The 23,901-nt window shown below is 41.7% G+C and overlaps 2 protein-coding genes across 2 annotated transcripts in view; one reads left to right on the top strand and one right to left on the bottom strand.

The window, feature by feature from the left end:
* The first annotated feature begins 1,202 nt into the window (after positions 1-1,202).
* On the top strand, positions 1,203-7,352 carry LOC115417007 (complement C1q tumor necrosis factor-related protein 4-like). The gene is made up of 3 exons (XM_030130924.1): positions 1,203-1,555; positions 6,099-6,917; positions 7,223-7,352. Exons 1-2 carry the CDS (start codon positions 1,205-1,207, stop codon positions 6,825-6,827), a joined length of 1,080 nt encoding a protein of 359 aa, XP_029986784.1. The 5' UTR covers positions 1,203-1,204; the 3' UTR covers positions 6,828-6,917; positions 7,223-7,352.
* Positions 7,353-13,696: 6,344 nt separating this feature from the next.
* cyp19a1a (cytochrome P450, family 19, subfamily A, polypeptide 1a) overlaps positions 13,697-23,901 on the bottom strand; it is a 17,396-nt gene continuing 7,191 nt past the window's right edge. The window contains exons 3-9 of the mRNA XM_030125835.1: positions 22,646-22,800; positions 22,390-22,566; positions 20,876-20,990; positions 19,416-19,527; positions 18,629-18,791; positions 16,737-16,978; positions 13,697-13,972 (exon numbers count right to left, since the gene is read on the bottom strand). Of these exons, the coding sequence (XP_029981695.1) occupies positions 13,697-13,972; positions 16,737-16,978; positions 18,629-18,791; positions 19,416-19,527; positions 20,876-20,990; positions 22,390-22,566; positions 22,646-22,800 (1,240 nt within the window). The remainder of the gene's footprint in view (positions 13,973-16,736; positions 16,979-18,628; positions 18,792-19,415; positions 19,528-20,875; positions 20,991-22,389; positions 22,567-22,645; positions 22,801-23,901) is intronic.

Raw genomic sequence — 23,901 nt, forward strand, 5'->3', positions numbered from 1 at the left:
TCCATTTAGTATCCCTTAAGCATGGTAATGCATTTAAAAACAGCGTTTTTTTGGTGTTTTTTTGACAGGCCCTTCATACTTTGCAGTGGTGGGGGTGGGGTGTCAAACATTAGTGGATTTTGCTGAAATTTTTTTGGGGGGGCTGTTATCATGTTGGAGATTAACTGGTTTAAATAACACCATGATCTAAAGAGAAAAGTGATTTTTGAGACGCCCTATCATCACGTCCATGTGTGATGATGTCATCATGTCCATGTGTGTGATGATGTCATCATAAACACAAACTCCATGGGTTTGACTCTGTTTCTGTGGTGTATGGAAGTAAATCTGTCTCATCAGATTTTGAATTACAAAAGATATTGAATTTATAGCACTGATTTTTTTTTGCACTGAAATTAAGTATCTCAATTGTTTGTCTCTGAATTCAACTATGTTCAGAAATTTAGATTTTAAAAAATTCAGGTGCAAAAATTCAGATACTTAATTTCAGTGCCAAAAAAAAAATCAGTGTTAGAAATTCAATGGCTTTTATAATTCAGTATCTGTTGACACAGGTTTACTTCCATAGTGATGACATCCACATGAATTTCTCTCTACATTTCACCTTCATTAAATGATTTATCACCATTTATCCTAATATGATCTTCTGTATTTTGCATTTTTCAGTGTAAATCCTGTATTTGTCTTACATTTAATCAGCTGATCCTGTAGATGTTCATTAAAGCTCAGATTACAGTTGTTGGTTCTTCTATCAGAAACAGATCAAACTGAATAAACAGTGTCTTTTTCAGTCCAATCTGTCATGAACTGAACATAAACCCAGTGTGTTCGTCTACTGGCATTGATCCAACTGCATGGGTTTGACTGGAGAATCAGTGTTGAAGAAGATGATGGTGTTTCCACAGTAACTATGGAGCCTCTAAACGTCCAAATATGGTCATATCTGATGACCATGAAAAGATGAAGAACTGTATTTGACACCAATTATTGACATGGATTGATAGGCTTAATGGATCAACAGGAATTAAACAGTTTAGATCAGTAGATGGTTTAGGTTAAAGGAGGACGTTTGGGTCCTTCTATCTCCACATGTATCTGACCTTGGTTCTTCTTCTTCTGCTTCTTCTTCTTCTGCTTCTTCTCCTTCTCCTTCTCCTTCTTCTTCTTCTTCTTCTCCTTCTTCTTCTTCTTCTGTGCAGATATGATGGTGCGAGCAGACTTCTTCGTTCTGCTGTTCTTAACCCATGTGAGCGTCGTGTGGGGTTTCGCTCGTCTTATGGATGACGTGGAACTGCGATCGGCGTTCTCGGTGGCACGCACCAGCAGCATGGAGGGCGGGCCCAAGATGACGGTGACCTTCGACACCGTGTATATCAACATCGGAGGAGACTTCGAGCCCAAGAGCGGTGTGTTCCGCTGTCGGATCCCCGGAGCTTATTACTTCTCCTTCACCGTGGGGAAGTTTCCGCACAAAGACCTGTCCGTGATGTTGATGAAGAACAGGAACGAGGTGCAGGCCATCGTATACGAGGAGAACGCCGGAGAGGAGAGGAAGGTAGGAACCACCGGCGGAGTCTGAGTCTGGAACCAGTCCAGGTGGACAGACACAAGACCATCAGCTGAGTCAGAAGAGAATGTTTATTTGGATTTAGTACCAAATATTCATATGAAAATATTACCGTAAAAATGATAATGAAATGGAATTAAGTACTTTACAGATTTGTCTAAACCCACTTTTCCTGACCTTCCTGACTAACAACTGGATTTAATAATGTGACAATCCGTGCGTTTCCATGACAACTTTTATTCCTGGTTTAATCTGATTAAAGGTTAGATCCTATTTCAGATGCCCATGTAAACACCTTATTCCAGTTGAAAAAGAATAATTCGGATTAAATTTAAACCCGAATAAAGTCACTGGTTTAATCCCCTTTTAATTCCGGTCTAAATTCTTCCTGGGACATGTAAACCCTTTATTCCGTTTGGACTTTATTCCTTCCATTCTGCACATGCTCGTTGTCTTGTCCTGTCACGATGATGCACACATTCTGCGCTGGCGGAAGAATATGCACTGCAGTCGAGTCAACCCAAACCGTTCCAGTGGACTATTCTGATGGGATCTACCAGCCTGGAAAACCCTGAAGGAAGAGTTCACCACTTGTTTTTGATTCATTCATTTGTCATGCACTAATGAGTTCGATAAGTGGGCAAATCAGTTTGCACTGCAGTGCACCGATTACATTGTTCTCGCAGCCCTTCCGTTAGCTTAGCCTAGCTTAGCATAATAGCTTCATTCCTATGGTCAGACGTAGCCAGGCTTTTATAGGTGATTTGTAGTATTTTATGAGTGATTTTGTGAAATTCAGTTCTCCTTAATCATTACTTTAGTCCGCTGGGGTCAGTATGATCACAAATTGAGGCTCAAATCATGGAGATGTGACTGACTGCACTAATAAAATCTTGGGAAATAAAAACTAATGCAAAGCTAAAACGATAAAGCAAAGCTAATGTAGCGCATGCATCCGTTCCAACAAAAAGATTTTCCAATTTCCATCAACACAACAGTCCCAAGATTGTATGAGTGCAGTAAGTCGCGGATCTAAAGAAATAATTAGGGAGAATCGGATTTCACAAAATCACTCACAAAAGACAACAAATCACCTTTAAAAAACTGCCTACATGTGACCATGGAAATGCAGTGACTGTGCTAAGCTAAGCTAACAGAAAGGCTGTGAGAACAAGGCAACATGAGCACTGCAGCACAAACCCTTTTGCTCACTTATCCACCTCATTAATACCTCATGTAAACCTTCATTCGGGTTTAACATTTCCATGTAAACAGAAGAGAAAATACTTTAGTTTTGAATTAATTTCTTTTGGAAAAATAAATCGGATTTAAAAAATGTCATGTAACCGTACCCATTGAAATAAAAATTGTCCGTTTCTTTCTTCAGTCTCTGGGTCAGAATCTCCATCTCAAATTTTCCATTCACAGCTTGGATCCAGTTGTCAGTTGTAGTCAAGGATGGATTAAAAAAAAAAAAATTCACGGGCACAGCCACAGGTAAAATTAAATCAAATGCGGGTGGCTAGCGGGAAGGAAGTGTAAAAAATGAAAGAAGATTCATGGAGCAAAATAACTGTCTGGACATTTAGGGTGGATTCACACCTACTTTGTTTTGTACATTTAAAATGGACCAGAGCTTGTTTCCCTGGAAAGTCCGGCCTTTTTTTAGGTGTGAATACAAACATGCAAACTCTGATTCGAATCAAAGAAGCAGACCCAGATCACTTCTTCAAGGTGGTCTGGGTCCACTTCCAAATGGACCCTGGGCCGGTTCACTTCTGGTGTGAATATAACCGGCCTCAAACCAGAATAAACCAAAGAATCTTGCGCCTTTTTGTGCATGACGGGCCCCCATAGCGGCTGGAAGTAGCCGAGGTTCATGGGTAGTCAGAGCTAACAGCAGCAGCTATGAGTCGTGGACAGAGGTGGAGCAATGAGGAGATGGAATGTCTTATTGGCATTTGGTCAGATGTCCATATTATGAAACTGGCTCCTAACGAGCTGTTGTTGACAGTTCACATTTCATAAATGTGTGTCTGTAAAAATAGAATACAGATTCTGAAAATGATAACTGTACGTAGGACCTCCACGTCTGTTTTCATCAACACCAGCTGTCTCTGGTTCACCCCGCCCCTGACTTTTCTGTCCAATGCCAGCGCAGTTCGTCACATGCGTGCTTCTGTTCACGCATTTTGGTCCACTAGCAAAAAGTGGAATGAGAATGCGACCCGACCCAAATGAAAAAATAAAGTCCGCATTCGATCCAAATCCAATAAGCGGACCAAAGACCTTTTCAGGTTTGAATGTAGCCATAATGTTGATGATCATCTAATTTGACAGTGGACAGATGTCACAGAACAGCACAGATTGAGATTTAAGGAAGGGTGGGTTTTAGCCAAAAATAAAGCCATTAAAAGTGAGTTACTGTGGAAACAAGTTACTGTGTTTAAGCATGGGTCGGGTCACAGGTCTAATGTTCAAAGGTGGGGGTGGGGGTGGGGTGCGGATTGGACATTAAAAGAAAAATGCAGGTAGCAGGCTGGGTTGCGGGACTCAGTTTTGCATGTACACGTTGTTTTCCCTACTCTGAACCTCTTTATTCCCTTCACAATACCACTGATGTTTCCACGGTAACCCTCTGATGTTTCCATGGTAACCCTCTTGTCATAAATGCCGGTGTTCAGGACACCTGTTACACACCAACCTATTTCCTGGTTGGATTCCAAAGTTCGGACCCTCATCTACATGAATTGCGACGACCCATTTCTTCTACTGAACTAAATCTGAAGGAAAACCGAGTGAACTTAAACATAGTAAACACACTTTGTTTGTTGGATGTCCACTGGGACACACAGCAGGGACACTTCCACGTGTCCTCAGCCACTGTTGACAGTAAACCTGAGGAAACCATACACAAAACAAGATTTAAAAGATGAAAACAACTGAAATGACATAATATTATAAAAGATGAAACCAGAGGAAATCTGTCCAATCGGATCAAATGTCCAAACAGATGAGACACAATGACGACCAACATGCACTGTAAAAAAATAAAAACCTGTAAAAAAAAAACAGTATTATTCCGGCAGCAGGGGAGCTGAAAAAATACTGGAAAATAACGGAAAATAATCATTTCATAAAAATACGGTAATTTTCCATAATTAAAAGACAGTTTTTTGCCCTAACTTTACATGAGATTTTGCATATTTTTTTACTTTTTAATGTTTAATAAAGAGTATTTACATGTATTAAAACAATCAAATTACCCAGAAATATATATATAAATAATTTTCAATGAGACTCAGTTGTACAATCCACTGATAAAAACTGTATTTGGACAGTTTATCAGTGCTTATACAGGGTGGGGAAGCAAAATTTACAATATTTTGAGGCAGGGATTGAAAGACAGTGTATGACCAATTTGTTTATTGAAAGTCATGAGAATTTATTTGCCACAAGAAAATTGACATAATAGAAAATATTTTTATTCTATGTGTCCTCCTTCTTTCTCAATAACTGCCTTCACACGCTTCCTGAAACTTGCGCAAGTGTTCCTCAAATATTCGGGTGACAACTTCTCCCATTCTTCTTTAATAGTATCTTCCAGACTTTCTCGTAATAGTTTTGCTCATAGTCATTCTCTTCTTTCCATTATAAACAGTCTTTATGGACACTCCAACTATTTTTGAAATCTCCTTTGGTGTGACGAGTGCATTCAGCAAATCACACACTCTTTGACGTTTGCTTTCCTGATTACTCATATGGGCAAAAGTTTCTGAAAAGGTATGGATAATAGTGTTAGGTATGATTATGACATCAATATATGTTTGGTTTCAAAACAATCGACGTAGTGCCTGCTGAGAAAAAACAACTAAATGTTCATTGTAAATTTTGCTTCCCCACCCTGTACATGTTATACATTCACAAAAACACATTTATTCAACATTTTTGTTGTGAAACCTCCCATAATTACACAAGATATTTGTCAATTAACAAACAAGTCTTGTTGAACTTACAGAACAAATACTTCTGTTACGGTTAATTGTCAGTCATTTCATCTCGTTTTTTTTTTTTTTTTACAGTATTAAACTTTAAATTGAAATAAATATTTGTGAAATTAAGATACATTTGCAAATGTATTTTAACTGTATTTTTCTGTGAAAAAAATCTTTTAAAAAATTAAAATTTCTTGGTTATTCACAGTTACAGTTTGTTCATGTTATTTTACGTTTGACGTGTAAAATCACAGACTATTTTTGTCATTTCATTGATATTTTCTTGTATCTTAAAAATACAGGAAAAATCTGTAAAATAAACGGTAAAAATTCTGTTAAATTACAGATTTTTTTTTACAATATGTAAGGTTTGGTTTTCCTGAACCTTTACACGGTTCCACACAGTTTCACCCACAGACTGTCCTGTTTTTATTCAACCTACATTGGCAACAGTTTTTGCCGCCCTCCGTAGAGGCGGTCCCTTTCCTCCATGTTGGTATTGCAGTGGCTGATGGGATTGCGTTTGTGCTCCTCAGGTGCAGAGTCAGAGCGTGATGCTGCAGCTGGAGTTCGGCGACACCGTGTGGCTCCGCCTCCACGGCGACCCTCGCTACGCCCTCTACAGTAACACGGGACACTACACCACATTCAACGGTTACCTGATCTACCCTGACACCTACGGGTACCAGACGCACCGCCAGAGCCCCGCCCACACTTCCCAGCAGCCCCTGCAGGATCGTGTCAGACCCACGACCATGACCACGGACCAGGACCGGGACGACGAGGACGACGACGAAGACGATGACCAGCGGTCCGCGTTCTCGGTGGGACGGACCCAGAGCATAGTGGGCGTGGATCAGATGGGGATGCCGCAGCACCAGCCCGTCGGCTTTGACACATCGTTCGTTAATATCGGCGAGGACTTCAACGTGACAGAGGGCGTGTTCTCCTGCCGCATCCCCGGCGTCTACTACTTCTCCTTTAACGTGGGGAAGCTGCCCCAGAAGACGCTGTCGGTGAAGCTGATGAAGAACCACCTGGAGGTGCAGGCCATGATCTACGACGACAGCCAGGGCGAGAAGGCGCTGCAGAGCCAGAGCCTGATGCTGGCGCTCAAACCCGGAGACACCGTCTGGTTGTACTCGCACCAGAAGGACGGCTTCGGCGCCTACAGCAACCACGCCAAGTACATCACCTTCACCGGGTTCCTGGTCTACCCCAACCTGCCCTCCGACGACGCCGGACAGGCCGACAAGAAACCGTAGCTGCGGAGCAGGGTTAGGGCGGGGCCAGAGAAGGGTTAGGGCAGAGCCAGAGCAGGGTTAGGGTGGAGCCGGAACAGGGTTAGGGCGGAGGTAGAGCTGAAACGATTAATCGATTAGGTGCTTGAAGCAAATGCAAAAATTCACGATTCGAGTAATCAACTCGAATTGATTGAAGGTAAATATTCTATCGCAGTTTTCCTGAATTGAAGCTTCTTTGTGCGTCACAATAAGCATCCGTGTGAAACGTAACAGTGGAACCAATGTTTAACAGCAGAGAAATGAAGGAAACAAAGCTTTGATTCAGGAGAATGGTGGTGGAATGGGTTTTTTTGGATCACTTTGAGTCGATTAATCGTTTCAGCTCTAGACAGAGTTGGAGCAGGGTTAGGGAAGAGTCGGAGCAACTCGTGAAGGATTAAAAGTTGCAGCTTGACCTTTCCTCTTCCAAAAAAACCTCCAACAACATCACAAAGATTCAGCAAAAAGGAGAAACAGCGCAAAGGCTGAGGTTGATCTGACAGCTCATTTCCTTATCTTTTTTCAGCACAACTTCATCTATATCATCTATTATTTTTTCACTTTAACCCACTATAAAAACATAAAAGGACAAAAAACACACATAAAAAAATATAAAATCCAATTTGAAAAATGTATATAATTTATTGCATAAATAACACACAGATGCTTAATGGACCTTTTTTTTTAAAGACGTTAAAAGTGAATATTGGTTCCAAATATCAGGTATATAAAATCAAAACTGTAATAAATTAAAACTATATTCAAATATTTGACATAAAAGCAGATCTTTACGTAGGCGTTTTTTTCTGGAAAAGTGCTGTAATCAAACATGGTTATCCTACTATAATGGACGTTCTGTGTCCGACGCGTGTCTCGATGTTGCACCATGGGAGGGCGCCATCATGCAATGGCACCACAGGTACAACGCCGCTAGTCATGATAATTAGAATTTAATGCTAATTTTAACTTTAATTTAATGCTAACCGTTGGCAATTTTACCACTGTTTATCGTTGTACCGGTAATCGTTCCATCCCTACTCTACATTCACCTCCTTGGTCTGTGTAGAACTGTTCCGTACATATGGGCTGTTCCTCCAATCGATGTTCTGGGGAAACTCTGCAGGAAATGTAGCTGGAAAATTAACCTGACCTGAGCGCTCCCACTCCACTTGGACTAGTTCATTTATTTATTTTTATTTATTTATTTATTTGCACATCGTAAAACGGCAAGAGAAAAAAAAAAAAAAAAACAACAACAGCAACATTCAAACAAGTAACATCATTGTGCAGGAGAGGTTAGAAGCCAAAAAAAAAAGAACAATACACAGGAAAAAAAAAAGAAAAAAAAAAAAGAAAAAGAATTAAAAATACAGTATAACTGAATTAATAAACTAAAGTCAAAACAATAAACATGCAAATCACATTACAAATCATCACATCAAATGACATACAGCCTTCCATTTTTTCATGAGTTAGAGTCCTTTTCAGATGTTTTATAAATGTATCCAACAGTCACTTTGGTTTTTTTCCTGTAGCTAAACCCACATCCTTTTGACGGGTTGTCATGGTGACCGGATGGATTTCACCTGAAACACAGTCTTGTTTCTGCAGATTTAAGCTCCGCCCAACTTGAAGAAGAGACGATAAAGACAGCAGTTTGTTTTCTAAGACAACTTTCAAAAAAAAACAAAAACAAGCAGAATCCTGTTTGTGTGTCGAGTCTGTTGTTCCTTTCGTGTTTTCCAGGCATGTGAAATAACCTGACGTGTGTTCGGTGTCAAACTGTGCGTCCTCGTCGCTCTGATTCTCGGACCCAGCGGGGGAAGGACGAACGGACGGCAGAGTTTTAGTGGAAATCGTTGACTCATAATATGGACCGTGTGTGACTCAGCCTCTGGGAATCTGGAGGATAATTTGGTTTCTAATTGTAGCAGCATTTAATTAATTTCTCCAGACGGTGCACGTTTCTGGAACAGAAGACTTGAGTTTCTTTTTTTTGTTGTTGTTGTTGAAGGTGGATGTAATCTGCATGTGTGTGTTTAACCTGAAAGGTGTCGGACTGAAGTCCCAAACCCTCTGTGGTCTTTATTCTAACGGGACCTGGATGTGGACTCATGAGGACAGAAGGACGGGACTCTGCTTTACAGGAAGGACGACTGTCATGGCTGTTCCATCGGACATCTGCGTAAAACTTGACCCATATTTAACCTCCTCAGACCCAGCTATGGGTTTCATAACTTTATACAAAAAAAAAAAAAGAAAGAAAACTGTCCACCACAAATGTCCAAGCTTATTAACGTTAACAAAAACTAACAAAATGTCAAAACTAGAATTGAAAAAACATTTTCATTAACTGAAAGAAACTAGAAAAGCACTCGGAAAGCCCAGACCTCTGCCAAGGCAGGTCTGCCCCCCCACCCCCCGATCACCAGCAAAATTTAATCATTTGTTCCTTCTGCCAGTATCAACATTTCCTGAAAATTTCATGAAAATCCATCCATAACTTTTTGAGGTATCTTGCAAAAAAACAAACAAACAAACAAACAAACAAACAAACCCTTGCAAAAACATAAGATGACAAGATATTGTTATAAGCTACGGGTGAATCCAATTGGAGGCTAATTGGAGTCGTTTTGAATTTTTTTAATGAATTTTGGAAAATTGCTCAATGATGAGAGATAGGAAAATTATAGATTTTGTGACCTTGCTGTGACCTTGAACTTTGGCCTACTTGGCCCAAAATTTATTGGGTTGGTCCCAGGGCCTAGGCCTATCTGTGGAGACAGTTTGGTAATGATGGGTGGAATAGTTTTCCCCTAAAGTTGCTAACAAACAAACAAACAAACAAACAAACAAACACACAAAGCTAAGTGATCACAATACCTCCTGGAGGAGGTAATTATAACTACAATTAAAAGAAAAAACGATAACTGAAACTGTATTGTGTGTTTACAAAACTAACCAAAACAGATAAAAATTATGGATAAAATTCCCTTCGTTTTCGTCTTTGTCAATGTCGGATTGATATGAAATCAATTTATTTCGCTCTAGCAATTTTCTCTGCTGTCACCATACGACACTTGACGGTCCGTCACTTGTGGTTTCCAGTCGTCTTCTGGTCCCCACTCCACCTGGAAACATGGAGACTAAAGTTGGGAGAATTTGAATACGACGAAGAAGAAGAAGAGAAAAATACGACAAAACTGAAACTAAACTAAAACTAAGCATTTAGAAAAAAATGAAAACTAAGAAAAACTAGCAAACCTGCTGTAAAAACGAATTAAAATGAACTGAATTAGAGAAAAAAAAAAAGTCCAAACTAAATAAAACTAAACTAGAATGAAAAATCCCAAACTATTCGAACCTTGGTTCTGTCAAACCCAGATGTGAAGTCCAGGTCCTGACTCTGTGGACTCTTCACTGCTCAGTCAGATCTTCTCTAGAAACGAAGAACGAGACAGCGTTGAGCTCCTGATAGATGGTTTGTTGTCCTTCAGAACTTCTGAGACCAGGACTAAACTGTCAGAGAGGAGTTATGTTCTCAGGGTGAAGTGACACCGACAGTCGGATTCATTTATGGTCATAAACTCTGACAGGAGGCCAGTTCATAAATAAGAGTATTTATTAACATCAGACAAAATGGGAAAAAATGGAAATGTTCATGACAGAAGGTTCTTTGGAGTCAAATGAACAGTTATTAATGAGATGAACCTGATTGTGTCTCCAACTGCATCTATAGGATAGTGTTCCCAAATGAAGAGTTTATTTTAGGGGTTAAACCTCCTCAAAAACCGACAAACATCAGAAACAGATCTACCCCTAACATATCTACCCCCAAAAGATCTAACCCTAACAGATCTACTACAACAGATCTACCCCAACAGATCTACCCTCAAAGATCTAACCCTAACAGATCTACCCCAACAGATCTACCCTCAAAAGATCTAGCCCTAACAGATCTACTCCCAACAGATCTACCCCCAACAGATCTACCCCCAAAAGATCTACCCCCAACAGGTCTACCCCCAAAAGATCTAGCCCCAACAGATCCACCCCCAAAAGATCTACCCCTAACAGATCTACCCTCAACAGATCTACCCCCTGCAGATCCTCCAGGTCCAGTTTCAGCCCCAGTCCGTCTGTGAAGGTGGTGGTGGTTCGTGTGAAACTCTTGCACATGTTTAAAGTACTTCTGCATGCGACTATGAAAGGCCAGTGTGAGCCTGGTTCTGTGTACAGGTGTTTGTGCTCTGGGTCAAACTGTGTGAAATGTTGCACAAATCCTTCCAAAAACACAACGTCGACCCCAGGGGGTCAAACTCATCCGGGTTCAGGTTCCACATTCAGCCCAATTTGACTGGACCAGTAAAAGAATAATGTAATAACCTGTAAATAATGACAATTAAAAACTTTTACTCTGTGTTTTAGTACAAAAAAAACCATTAAATTATGAAAATATTCACATTTTACATGAAAGATGTGAACAACCTGAAAAAAAAAAAAAGACATTTCATGACAAAAATGTGCTCCATTCTAACAATATTCTGCCTCAACATATCATTTCTACATGTACATTTACACACAGTGTTCCACAAACATGTGGTAACAGACAGAATATTGTTAAAATTTGGGAGTTTGGAACTAAGATAAAAACAATTTCTACAATATTACATCAAAGTCAATCTATAAATACACAAAACATTTAATAACAGACAGAGTAGTGGTCCAGTTAAGCATTTCAGGTTGTTCATATTTGTTTTTATTTTGCATTCATTTGTATTTTATTGTGAAAGGATGGTTTATAAATGTAAATATTTTCATAGTGTAATGTTATTTGTTCACTTATTTTTTTTTCCACATAATTTTTCAAGAATAGAATGTGTATTTGTTATTATTTATGGGTTCTTCTGTTTTTATTTGTATGTGGAACCTGAACTAAAAGCGTTAGTTTTAACCTGAACTGTTCATGTCTTCAGTGTCATTTTTGCACTTTTGGTCCCGTGGTCTGGACCAGAACCTGTGGTGGTCCAGATGTGGTCCACGGGCTGCATGTTTGACCCCCTTGGACTGGACCGGAACCTGTGGTGGTCCAGATGTAGTCCACTGGCCACATGTTTGACCCCTGTGGTCTGGACCGGAACCTGTGGTGGTCCAGATGTAGTCCACTGGCCGCATGTTTGACCCCCGTGGACTGGACCAGAACCTGTGGTGGTCCAGATGTAGTCCACTGGCCACATGTTTGACCCCCCGGTCTACACAGTTTGACCCACAGGGTGTTTTCATGTGGACCTGCGAATGTTTCTTACATGTAAAACAAATGCTTTCAAGAAATGTTTGACCAAATTAAAACAGAGTAAAACAACGACTGTGGACAAAGTCAATTATTTGAGTGTTTTTAGTTATTATTTTTAAATATGTTTTTATGTTTTCAAAGGAGTTTTTTACAGGGAATTTTGTTCTTAAGTATCATTTATTTGAGTGTTTATTAGTTCTTTTTTTTTTTTTTTTTAAATACATTTTTTTATTTTCAAAGGATTTACGTTACCATAGCAACCGGAAGTCGCGCAACCTAGAGTTTGTAAATGTGTCACATGAGAAGAGACTGGAACACAGATGTTACTGTTAACTGTTGGTTTGATCGGATGAATATTGGTGATATTAGAGCCCCCCCCCCCCCCCCCCCCCAACAATGTTTACCACGGGGCATTAACGAGGGCGTGGCCTTTATGACATCATGATGCAGACCATCGGATGGAGAACAGAAAAATGAACAATCTGGCTTTGGTTTGAAGATGATACGATTACTTTGACAGAAGTTCTGGTGAAATATCCATGTGTTGAACTTTGGCCGAATATTGGAAAAAAACTGATCAGGCTGACGAGTGAATATGGTCAAACATTTGGACACGGATTTAAATCAATAATGACAGAAATGTGACTGATAGAGGACAGACAGGCAGATGGACAAAAAAAAAAGTGAACAAATAACATTACACTATGAAAATATTTACATTTATAAACCATCCTTTCACAATAAAATACAAATGAATATATTGAAATGCGGTTTAAGTGATCCATGAGTTAAAAAAAAAAAAAGTAAAATACACTAAAGTGTAATCAGTAAATAAGTGCTCAAAACTTGTAAATAAGTGTTTTTTATTCAAACATTTCTTTATTCTCTGTAAAACATGGCGTTAAGAGGTTAATGCATTGTTCACAGTTGGAACTGAACTGTTATAAAAAGTAAAAACATGACATAGTATGACTGTCAACGAAAATATAAGAAAATATAAATACATTGATTTTCCAAAGTGTTCAGTAAATGGACGTAGATGTTGGTCTGCTGGTGTTCACACATGGTCTGATGTTTAATGCAGCAGCGCCATCTGGTGGACAGAAGAGGAAGTACAACAGTGTCATTCAACTCTAGTACTGAGATAAAATAAAATAAGGTCAAATAAAATAAAATTAAATGACGTAAAATAAAATAAGGTCAAGTAAAATAAAATAAAGTAAAATTGAATTAAATTAAATAAAGTAACAAAATAAAATAAAAGGAAAATAAAATAAAGTCAAATAAAATAAAGGAAAGGGAAATTAAATTAAATAAAGCAAATTAAAATAAAATAAAGGAAAATAAAATAAAGTCAAATTAAATTAAGTAAAATAAAATAAAATAAGGTCAAATAAAATAAAATAACATAAAATAAATTAAAGTCAAATAAAGTAAAGGAAAATTAGATAAAGGAAAATTAAATAAAGTAAAATTGGATTAAATTAAGGAAAATAAAATTAAACTAATAAAAAAGTAAAATAAAATAAAATGTTGAATTTGTCGATACTTTCTGGTATCAGGTGTGGGCGTGGTTATGGGTGGGGCTGGGGGCGGGGCTCCATCCTCCCCTGCGTCTGGGCAGGAACGTCATCCACAGCTGCTCCTGCTCTGTCGGCTGCTGGGACAGGTTGTTGGTCTGAGGGACACTGTCCACGGTCAAACCCTGGTGGGGACAGACGGAGAACTGGGACAGCAGCGTCACCAGGATGGACTTCATCATCACCATGGCGATGTGCTTCCCCACGCAAGAGCGAGGACCAGAACCGAAGGGCTGGAAGTAACGACGGGGGGCCTGAAGGAGGACGGAGGACAGAGAGGACGAAGAGGACAGATAGGACAAAGAGGATGAAGAGGACAAAGAGGACAGAGAGGATGAAGAGGACAGAGAGGACGAAGAGGACAGATAGGACAAAGAGGATGAAGAGGACAAAGAGGACAAAGAGGATGAAGAGGACAGAGAGGACGAAGAGGATAAAGAGGACGAAGAGGACAGAGAGGACAGAGAGTACGAAGAGGATAAAAAGGACAACGAGGACAAAGAGGACAAAGAGGATGAAGAGGACAGAGAGGACGAAGAGGATAAAGAGGACGAAGAGGACAGAGAGGACAGAGAGTACGAAGAGGATAAAAAGGACAACGAGGACAGAGAGGACAAAGAGGATGAAGAGGACAGAGAGGACAAAGAGGATGAAGAGGACGAAGAGGACAGAGAGTACGAAGAGGACAGAGAGGACGAAGAGGATAAAGAGGACAAAGAGGACAGAGAGTACGAAGAGGACAGAGAGGACGAAGAGGATAAAGAGGACAAAGAGGACAGAGAGGACGAAGAGGATAAAGAGGACAAAGAGGACAGAGAGGACGAAGAGGACAGAGAGGACAAAGAGGACAGAGAGGACGAAGAGGACAGAGAGGACGAAGAGGATAAAGAGGACAAAGAGGACAGAGAGGACGAAGAGGATAAAGAGGACAAAGAGGACAGAGAGGACAAAGAGGATGAAGAAGACGAAGAGGACAGAGAGGACAAAGAGGACAGAGAGGAGGAAGAGGATAAAGAGGACAAAGAGGACAGAGAGGACAAAGAGGATGAAGAAGACGAAGAGGATAAAGAGGACAAAGAGGACAGAGAGGACGAAGAGGACAAAGAGGACAGAGAGGACAGAGAGGACAAAGAGGATGAAGAAGACGAAGAGGACAGAGAGGACAAAGAGGACAGAGAGGAGGAAGAGGATAAAGAGGACAAAGAGGACAGAGAGGACAAAGAGGATGAAGAAGACGAAGAGGATAAAGAGGACAAAGAGGACAGAGAGGACGAAGAGGACAAAGAGGACAGAGAGGACAGAGAGGACAAAGAGGATGAAGAAGACGAAGAGGACAGAGAGGACAAAGAGGACAGAGAGGAGGAAGAGGATAAAGAGGACGAAGAGGACAGAGAGGACGACGAGGATAAAGAGGACGAAGAGGACAGAGAGGACGACGAGGACAAAGAGGATGAAGAACACGAAGAGGACAGAGAGGACGACGAGGACAAAGAGGATGAAGAAGACGAAGAGGACAGAGAGGACGAAGAGGATAAAGAGGACGAAGAGGACAGAGAGGACGAAGAGGATAAAGAGGACGAAGAGGACAGAGAGGACAAAGAGGATAAAGAGGACGAAGAGGATAAAGAGGACGAAGAGGACAGAGAGGACGAAGAGGATAAAGAGGACGAAGAGGACAGAGAGGACGACGAGGACAAAGAGGAGGAAGAAGACGAAGAGGACAGAGAGGACGAAGAGGATAAAGAGGACGAAGAGGACAGAGAGGACGACGAGGACGACGAGGACGAAGAGGACAGAGAGGAATAAAAGGACAGAGAGGACGAAGAGGACAAAGAGGACGAAGAGGATGAAGAGGACAAAGAGGACAGAGAGGACGAAGAGGACAGAGAGGATGAAGAGGACGAAGAGGACAGAGAGGACAGAGAGGACAGAGAGGACGAAGAGGACGAAGAGGACAGAGAGGACAGAGAGGACAGAGAGGACGAAGAGGACAGGGAGGATGACGAGGACAGAGAGGATGAAGAGGATGAAGAGGACAAAGAGGACGACGAGGACAAAGAGGATGAAGAAGACGAAGAGGACAGAGAGGACAAAGAGGACGAAGAGGACAGAGAGGACAAAGAGGACAGAGAGTACGAAGAGGATAAAGAAGACGAAGAGGACAGAGAGGACGAAGAGGATAAAGAGGATGAAGAGGACAGAGAGGATAAAGAGGACAAAGAGGACAGAGAGGACGAAGAGGATAAAGAGGACGAAGAGGACAGAGAGGACGAAGAGGATAAAGAGGATGAAGAGGACAGAGAGGACGAAGAGGATAAAGAGGACGAAGAGGACAGAGAGGACGAAGAGGATAAAGAAGACGAAGAGGACAGAGAGGACGAAGAGGACAAAGAGGATAAAGAGGACAAAGAGGACAGAGAGGACGAAGAGGATAAAGAGGACGAAGAGGATAAAGAGGACGAAGAGGATAAAGAGGACGAAGAGGACAGAGAGGACGACGAGGACAGAGAGGACGAAGAGGATAAAGAGGACGAAGAGGACAAAGAGGACGAAGAGGATAAAGAGGACGAAGAGGACAGAGAGGAGAAACAGGACACAGAGAAGACAGGAGACAGTTATTAGCATGTGCTTCTGGTACACTGCTCTACAGTTTAAAAAAAGATCTGTCTCAGAGTTGGACTGGGACAGATGGACATAAACAGATCACATACATTTGTTTCATATCGTCCGGAGACCCAGCAGTGCATTTGTGTCCTCTGTCGGGGACAAAAGTATAATGATGTTACTTAAAAATGATGTGCATCGCAAAAGACATTCAATGAAAGAAAGAAAGAAAGAAACAAAGAAAGAAAGAAAGAAATGTATCTGAAAAAACTGCTGCATTATGCAGTTTCCAGTTATGACAACTTTTTAATGTAAAAAAAATCAAACTCTCAGTTTCCTGGGTCTCAGGAGGATATCATCACAGGTGGATCTTCTTAAACTCCACAAACCCATGTCAGTTCCACATTCTCTTACGTTTTTTTTGAAGTTCTCCAGGTTAAACTCGGTGGGTTTGTGGAAGAACTCTGTGCGCTGCATGCGGCCCACGTTCAGGATGATGTTTGTCCCTTTTGGGACACTGTAGCCTTCGATGACGTCGTTGTCCAGTGCTCGCCTCATGGTGAAGTCCACCACCGGGTGGAAGCGCAGACACTCGTAGATGAAACTCTCCAGGACGTTCAGTCTGTGGAGGTCCGTGTTCTGGAGACGCCTGTCACCTGCACAGAACCACAGCTTAGGAACATGGACAGTTGGACTGGACCGAGGAGACACGTCTGAGCGATCAGAACCTAGAAACACTTTAGGTCAAAACATGGGGTTCGAAGTCTCTGACGGGACATTTTAGAAACAGTCTGACAGATTAGTGTTGGTAAATGACCCACATTTTTACTTTTAAATTCATTTTTTGCTGTAGTTGGACCATACGGGAAAAAAGGCAGGTTCTAACGGGACCAAAGGAAGGTTCTAATGGGACCAAAGGCAGGTTCTAATGGGACCAAAGGAAGGTTCTAATGGGACCAAAGGCAGGTTCTAATGGGACCAAAGGAAGGTTCTAATGGGACCAAAGGCAGGTTCTAATGGGACCAAGGGAAGGTTCTAATGGGACCAAAGGAAGGTTCTAATGGAACAGAAGACAGGTCCTAATGGGACCAAAGGAAGGTTCTAATGGGACCAAAGGAAGGTTCTAATGGGACCAAAGGAAGGTTCTAATGGAACAAAGACAGGTTCTAATGGGACCAAAGGAAGGTTCTAATGGGACCAAAAGAAGGTTCTAATGGGACCAAAGGAAGGTTCTAACGGGACCAAAGGAAGGTTCTAATGGGACCAAAGGAAGGTTCTAATGGGACCAAAGGAAGGTTCTAACGGGACCAAAGGAAGGTTCTAACGGGACCAAAGGAAGGTTCTAATGGGACCAAATGAAGGTTCTAATGGGACCAAAGGAAGGTTCTAATGGAACAAAAGACAGGTTCTAATGGGACCAAAGGAAGGTTCTAATGGGACCAAGTAGATGTTCCTTTAACTTGTATTTTTTATGGTTACCTCTTTTTTCTCATAAGTACATTTCTCAAAAGTAATAAAGTCTTGTTGTGTTTTCCAAAAACAGACAAAAGTTGAACTGTTGAATTTCAGAGTATATGAGTATATCTACTGTAAGTGACCTCTAAAGGGTTAATGATGCCAAAAGTTGAACTGCAGCAGAACACACGACGGTGACCTATGACCTGAACACATGACGGTGACCTACGACCTTAACACATGACGGTGACCTACGACCTGAACACATGACAGTGACCTATGACCTGAACACATGACGGTGACCTATGACCTGAACACATGACGTTGACCTATGACCTGAACACATGACGGTGACCTATGACCTGAACACACGACGGTGACCTACGACCTGAACACACGACAGTGACCTATAACCTGAACACATGACGGTGACATATGACCTGAACACACGACAGTGACCTACGACCTGAACACACGACGGTGACCTATAACCTGAACACACGACGGTGACCTACGACCTGAACACATGACGGTGACCTACGACCTGAACACATGACGGTGACCTATGACCTGAACACATGACGGTGACCTATAACCTGAACACACGACGGTGACCTACGACCTGAACACATGACGGTGACCTATGACCTGAACACACGACGGTGACCTACGACCTGAACACACGACAGTGACCTATAACCTGAACACATGACGGTGACATATGACCTGAACACACGACAGTGACCTACGACCTGAACACACGACGGTGACCTATAACCTGAACACATGACGGTGACCTACCACCTGTTCCAGTTTTTACATAAACTCTTGCGACGCTCCGCTGTCCTCACCTACAATGGTATCGATCTCCTGCAGCAGCTGCAGTTCCACATCTGGGTTCTGTTTGAGCAGCAGAAGCATGAAGAACAGGCTGATGGACAGCGTGTCCGGTGCAGCGATCACCATCTCCAACACACACTGACGAACGTTCTCTGCTGACAGTTCTCCATGGTTCTACAAACAGCAACAAACATCAACAAAGCTGTCAAAAAATGCACTTCACTGTTTTTAAAGAGATGACAAACAGCTGCGAAAGTTAAAAAAAAAAAGATAAATAATATTTCTTTCTTTCTTTCTTTCTTTCTTTCTTTCAAACATGAAAAGAAACAAAATAAAACAAAATGAAGCAAATTAAGACAAAAACAAAATAACATTTAAATGAACAGAATCTATCTTCAAGCACATACAAGTCTGAATTTTGCAAAAGAGTAGGAAGAAGACTAAATTTAGATAAGACAAGACAAGATAAGATATGATTTTCTTCATACCAACGTAGGGAAATTTCAGTTAACGGCAGCAACAAACAACAAACAAGTGCAGAAAAAAAAGACAGAGAAAAACCAAAGAAAAAAAAGAAATATAAGAAATGTGGTCTTTATATAGAATAGAATAGAATAGAATAGAATAGAATAGAATAGAATAGAATAGAATAGAATAGAACAGAATAGAATGAACCAGAAGAGTAAAAAAAACAGTCAAGTAAAAAAAATATTAATATTAATATAAACATAGAACTGGAATTAAATATGAAATCTTATTGATTATTTGCATATTTCCTCCAGTGTGTTTCAGACTGACCTGTGCAAATATGAGTTCTGCAGTGAAGTTAAGGTCATCCAGTTTATCTGCCTGATCCATGGACCTTCTCTTCTGTTCCACCAGGCTCTGGATGGCATCCTGGAGCTCCTGACTGTGGAAACAAAACACTCAATCAATTAATCAATCAATCAACCAATCACTTGATCAGTCAAATGTTATTTCTATAGCACCATAACCCTAGCTAAACTTATCTGATGAGCCTTTACAGTCAGAGCTGATCTAACCCAGACTGTAAGAACAGAATAGTCCTGAATAATTATAATCTCTAATAAACATGTTCTTCTAGCCTATGGGATGTATTTATATAAGAAAAGGAACTAAAAGGATCATTGAACTGTTTTTAGAGTTCAGATACTGTGGCAGTGACCACCAGAGGGAGTCATCAGTCGCTACAGCCTGGATTTTGATGATCTGGTCCAGTAAAACCAGGTCTAAGGACTTCAGCTCCAAAGTCCACCTGGGGCTCGTTTATGGGTTCAACAGTGAACGCACCCGTTAGCACACCCATTAGCGCATTTGTTAGCACACCCGTTAGCACATCCATTAGCACACCTGTTAGCACATCTGTTAGCACATCTGTTAGCGCACCGGAGCTAACGATGGGTCAGTGAACACAGAGGCTTATTAAATGCAAAATCCATTTCTGGGCTTGTTGCGTTCACTAAACCAGTGTTAGCTCAGTACTTGTGACTTGTGATGAAATCTGATATCATCACAGATATTATCAAACTTTTGTTAAAAATCTTCTTTTTCAAACGTAAATAATATTTCAAAGGAAATACACGACAGAAATAAAGTGAAATGAAGCTACAAGAATATATCCTCATTTTAACACAGACCCCCGAGGTCTGCGTTAAACTCAGCCCTGTAACGCAGAACTGAGCATGTGCAGACTGTTAACCAACCAGCCCAGAAATGGGAGTACACATTTTGTGTTGCGTTGGTTGTTAACGAACTAAGAGCGAGCTCAGAAACAGAAGAACACAAAATGTTGGAAATGGATGCATTTTGCGTTGGGGTTAACGATTTAATGAGCCAGTGCAGAAACGAGCCCCCGTTTCTTTAGCATTCCAAAGTGTAATACCACTGACGGCCACTAGATGCCGCTCCACAAACGCCCTGGCTGACACAGACTGAGACTGAATTAGTCTGAAAAAATACAGTCAGTTAAAGAGTTAATAAGATGGTAAGGGTTTGGGTTTGGAAGAAGAAAAACTGATGCTGTTCATTTTGAAATTGATGATGTGATGAAGTTCTGTCCGGATGGACGGACAGACGGACGGACCAGTTCAGTTCATATGTTGAATTGTGTATGTGTTCAGTCTGTGTCTGTATTAGTGTGTGTATGTTTTTGGTGTGTGCGTGTGTGTGTGTGTCAGTGTGTGTGTGTGTGTGTGTGTGTGTGTGTGTGTGTGTGTGTGTGTTTGTGTGTGACTCACGCTGCCCTCTTGTGTCTGTGGTGAATCCAGGGGAACTTAAAGTAGACGTCTGGTTTGATCAGGACCGTCTGCCACGTGTCAAAGTACTTGTGGATCTTCTGCAGCAGCTCCTTCTCTGCACAGACAGAGTCCACATACATCAGACACACAGTGAGACGCAGATAATCCACCAGGGGGAGCAGTTCATTCACCACAGGCCTTTAGTGACACCACAAGACTGTCATTAATGAGGAAGGACGACGAACTGGGACCATTTACAAAAGGAATTAGCTATTTATTAGATATGTTTGTGTTATGGTTTGGTTTGCTCAATTATAATAATATTTGAGCATTGAGACCCAATGGCTCAAATATGATACAAAACTGAAACTCTTTTGTGGAAATTGATATTGGAAAACAACAATTTTTTTGGTTGTTCAGAAGGACCAATAGAGGCTCCAGTTTCAGAGAACTGGAATTTTCTGTCAGTGAGTGAATGGTTCAGGCTTTACAGGGTTAAGGAGCCCAAGCCCCGCCCACAGCCTGGGACCTGGAGGACCTGGTTCGACCTAGACCAGGGATGTCAAACTCATTTTAGTTCAGGGGCCACATTCAGCTAAATTTGATCTGAAGTGGGCCGAAACAAGAAAAATAATAACATAATAATATATAAATAATGTCAACTCCAAACTTTTCTCTATGTTTTAGAGCGAAAAAATTAAAGTTAATTTACATTATGAAAAGGTTTACATCTACAAACTATCCTTTCAAACAATGTGAATAACATGAACAAACTGAAAAAATAAGTGTAATTTTAACAATATTATGCCTCAGTTTATCATTTACACATGTACATTATAACTTACAGATCACAGTGGATCTACAAACACACAAAACATTTAATAACAGACAGAATATTGATAAAATTGTACTTACTTCTCTTAAGACATTTCAGGTTATTCACATTTTTTGCAAAATTATACTTTGTTTTAGTGTAAATACATGAAAATATTTACATTTACCAAGAGGAAAACACCTGAAATTGACATTATTTATATGTTATTATAGTCATATTTTACTGGTCCTGCCCACTTGAGATTGAATTGGTCTGAATGTGGAACCTGAACTCAAAGGATTGTTCATATTTTAGTGTAATTTTTGCATTTCACAAATTCATCCCAAGGGCCGGACTGGACCCTTTGGCGGGCCAGATTTGGCCCCCAGGCCGCATGTTTGAAACCTGTGACCTAGACAAAGGCCCCAGACTCTGCTTTCACCACAGCTAAGATGAAGGAAGGACTGAGGACGCCCTCCAAGCCAGTGGTCTTTACCCTGGGGTGCACACCGCCCATAAGGGGGCACCAGAGACTGAAGGACAAAGGACTGAAGGACAAAAGACTGAAGGACAAAAGACTGAAGGACAACGGAGTGAAGGACAAAGGACTGAAGGACAAAACTCTAACACCCACTGAGACAGTCTTATGTGGGACAGTAAACGTCCTCAGACCATATGGACCATATGTGTCCTCTCTCACCGTTGACAGGTACGTCCAGAAATAACCTGTTGGAGATGTCCACCACCGTGCAGCGCAGCAGGCTGAGGACGTCCACGCGGCCCGGACCCCCGTGTCCGTCCTTCAGTCCGTCCAGGTGGGTCTGTGTGGACGTGGTGCAGATGTCCAACGTGTGCTGCAGACCTGGACCTGTCAGTGCTGACACACAAACGCACCGTTACATACATGTGGACACGTGGACACGGACCTCAGGTGGGACAGTGTGGACGACCAGTACCTTTAACGAAGTACCAGCGGATCTTCTTCCACAGGTCCACGTTACTGTTGAAGATGATGCCCCGCTCGTTCATGCCGATGCAGCTCAGTCCGATTCTGCTCCCGAACCGGGATGTGTAATGTCCATGTTTGAGGACATGATGGACAGCTGAGGCCCTGAAAGGACGATAAGGTTTGGTTTAAAAGGTCCAATGTGGTCTCCAGGGACTGTAAGGTCTAATGGGGTCTCCAGCGTCTGTAAGGTCCAATGGGGTCTACAGGGTCTGTAAGGTCCAATGGGGTCTTCAGGGTCTGTAGGGTCCAATGTGGTCTACAGGGTCTGTAAGGTCCAATGGGGTCTACAGGGTCTGTAAGGTCCAATGGGGTCTGCAGGGTCTGTAAGGTCCAATGGGGTCTGCAGGGTCTGTAAGGTCCAATGGGGTCTACAGGGTCTGTAAGGTCCAATGGGGTCTGCAGGGTCTGTAAGGTCCAATGGGGTCTACAGGGTCTGTAAGGTCCATTGTGGTCTACAGGGTCTGTAAGGTCCATTGTGGTCTAATGGGACAAAAGGAAGGTTCTAGTGGGACCAAAGCTCCTCCCCCACATACACACAGACTATAGCTCCTCCCCCACATACACACAGACTGAAGCTCCTCCCCCACATACACACAGACTGAAGCTCCTCCCCCACATACACACAGGCTAATGCTCCTCCCCCACATACACACAGACTGAAGCTCCTCCCCCACATACACACAGACTGAAGCTCCTCCCCCACATACACACAGACTGAAGCTCCTCCCACACATACACACAGACTATAGCTCCTCCCACACATACACTGACTGAAGCTCCTCCCCCACATACACACAGACTATAGCTCCTCCCCCACATACACACAGACTGAAGCTCCTCCCTCACACATACACAGACTGAATCTCCTCCCCCACATACACACAGACTATAGCTCCTCCCACACATACACAGACTGAAGCTCCTCCCCCACATACCCACAGACTATAGCTCCTCCCCCACATACACACAAACTGAAGCTCCTCCCACACATACACACAGACTATAGCTCCTCCCACACATACACAGACTGAAGCTCCTCCCCCACATACACATAGACTATAGCTCCTCCCACACATACACAGACTGAAGCTCCTCCCCCACATACACACAGACTATAGCTCCTCCCCCATATACACACAGACTATAGCTCCTCCCCCACATACACACAGACTATAGCTCCTCCCACACATACACAAACTGTAG

Source organism: Sphaeramia orbicularis, chromosome 3, assembly GCF_902148855.1.
Source record: "Sphaeramia orbicularis chromosome 3, fSphaOr1.1, whole genome shotgun sequence".
NCBI lineage: Eukaryota > Metazoa > Chordata > Actinopteri > Kurtiformes > Apogonidae > Sphaeramia > Sphaeramia orbicularis.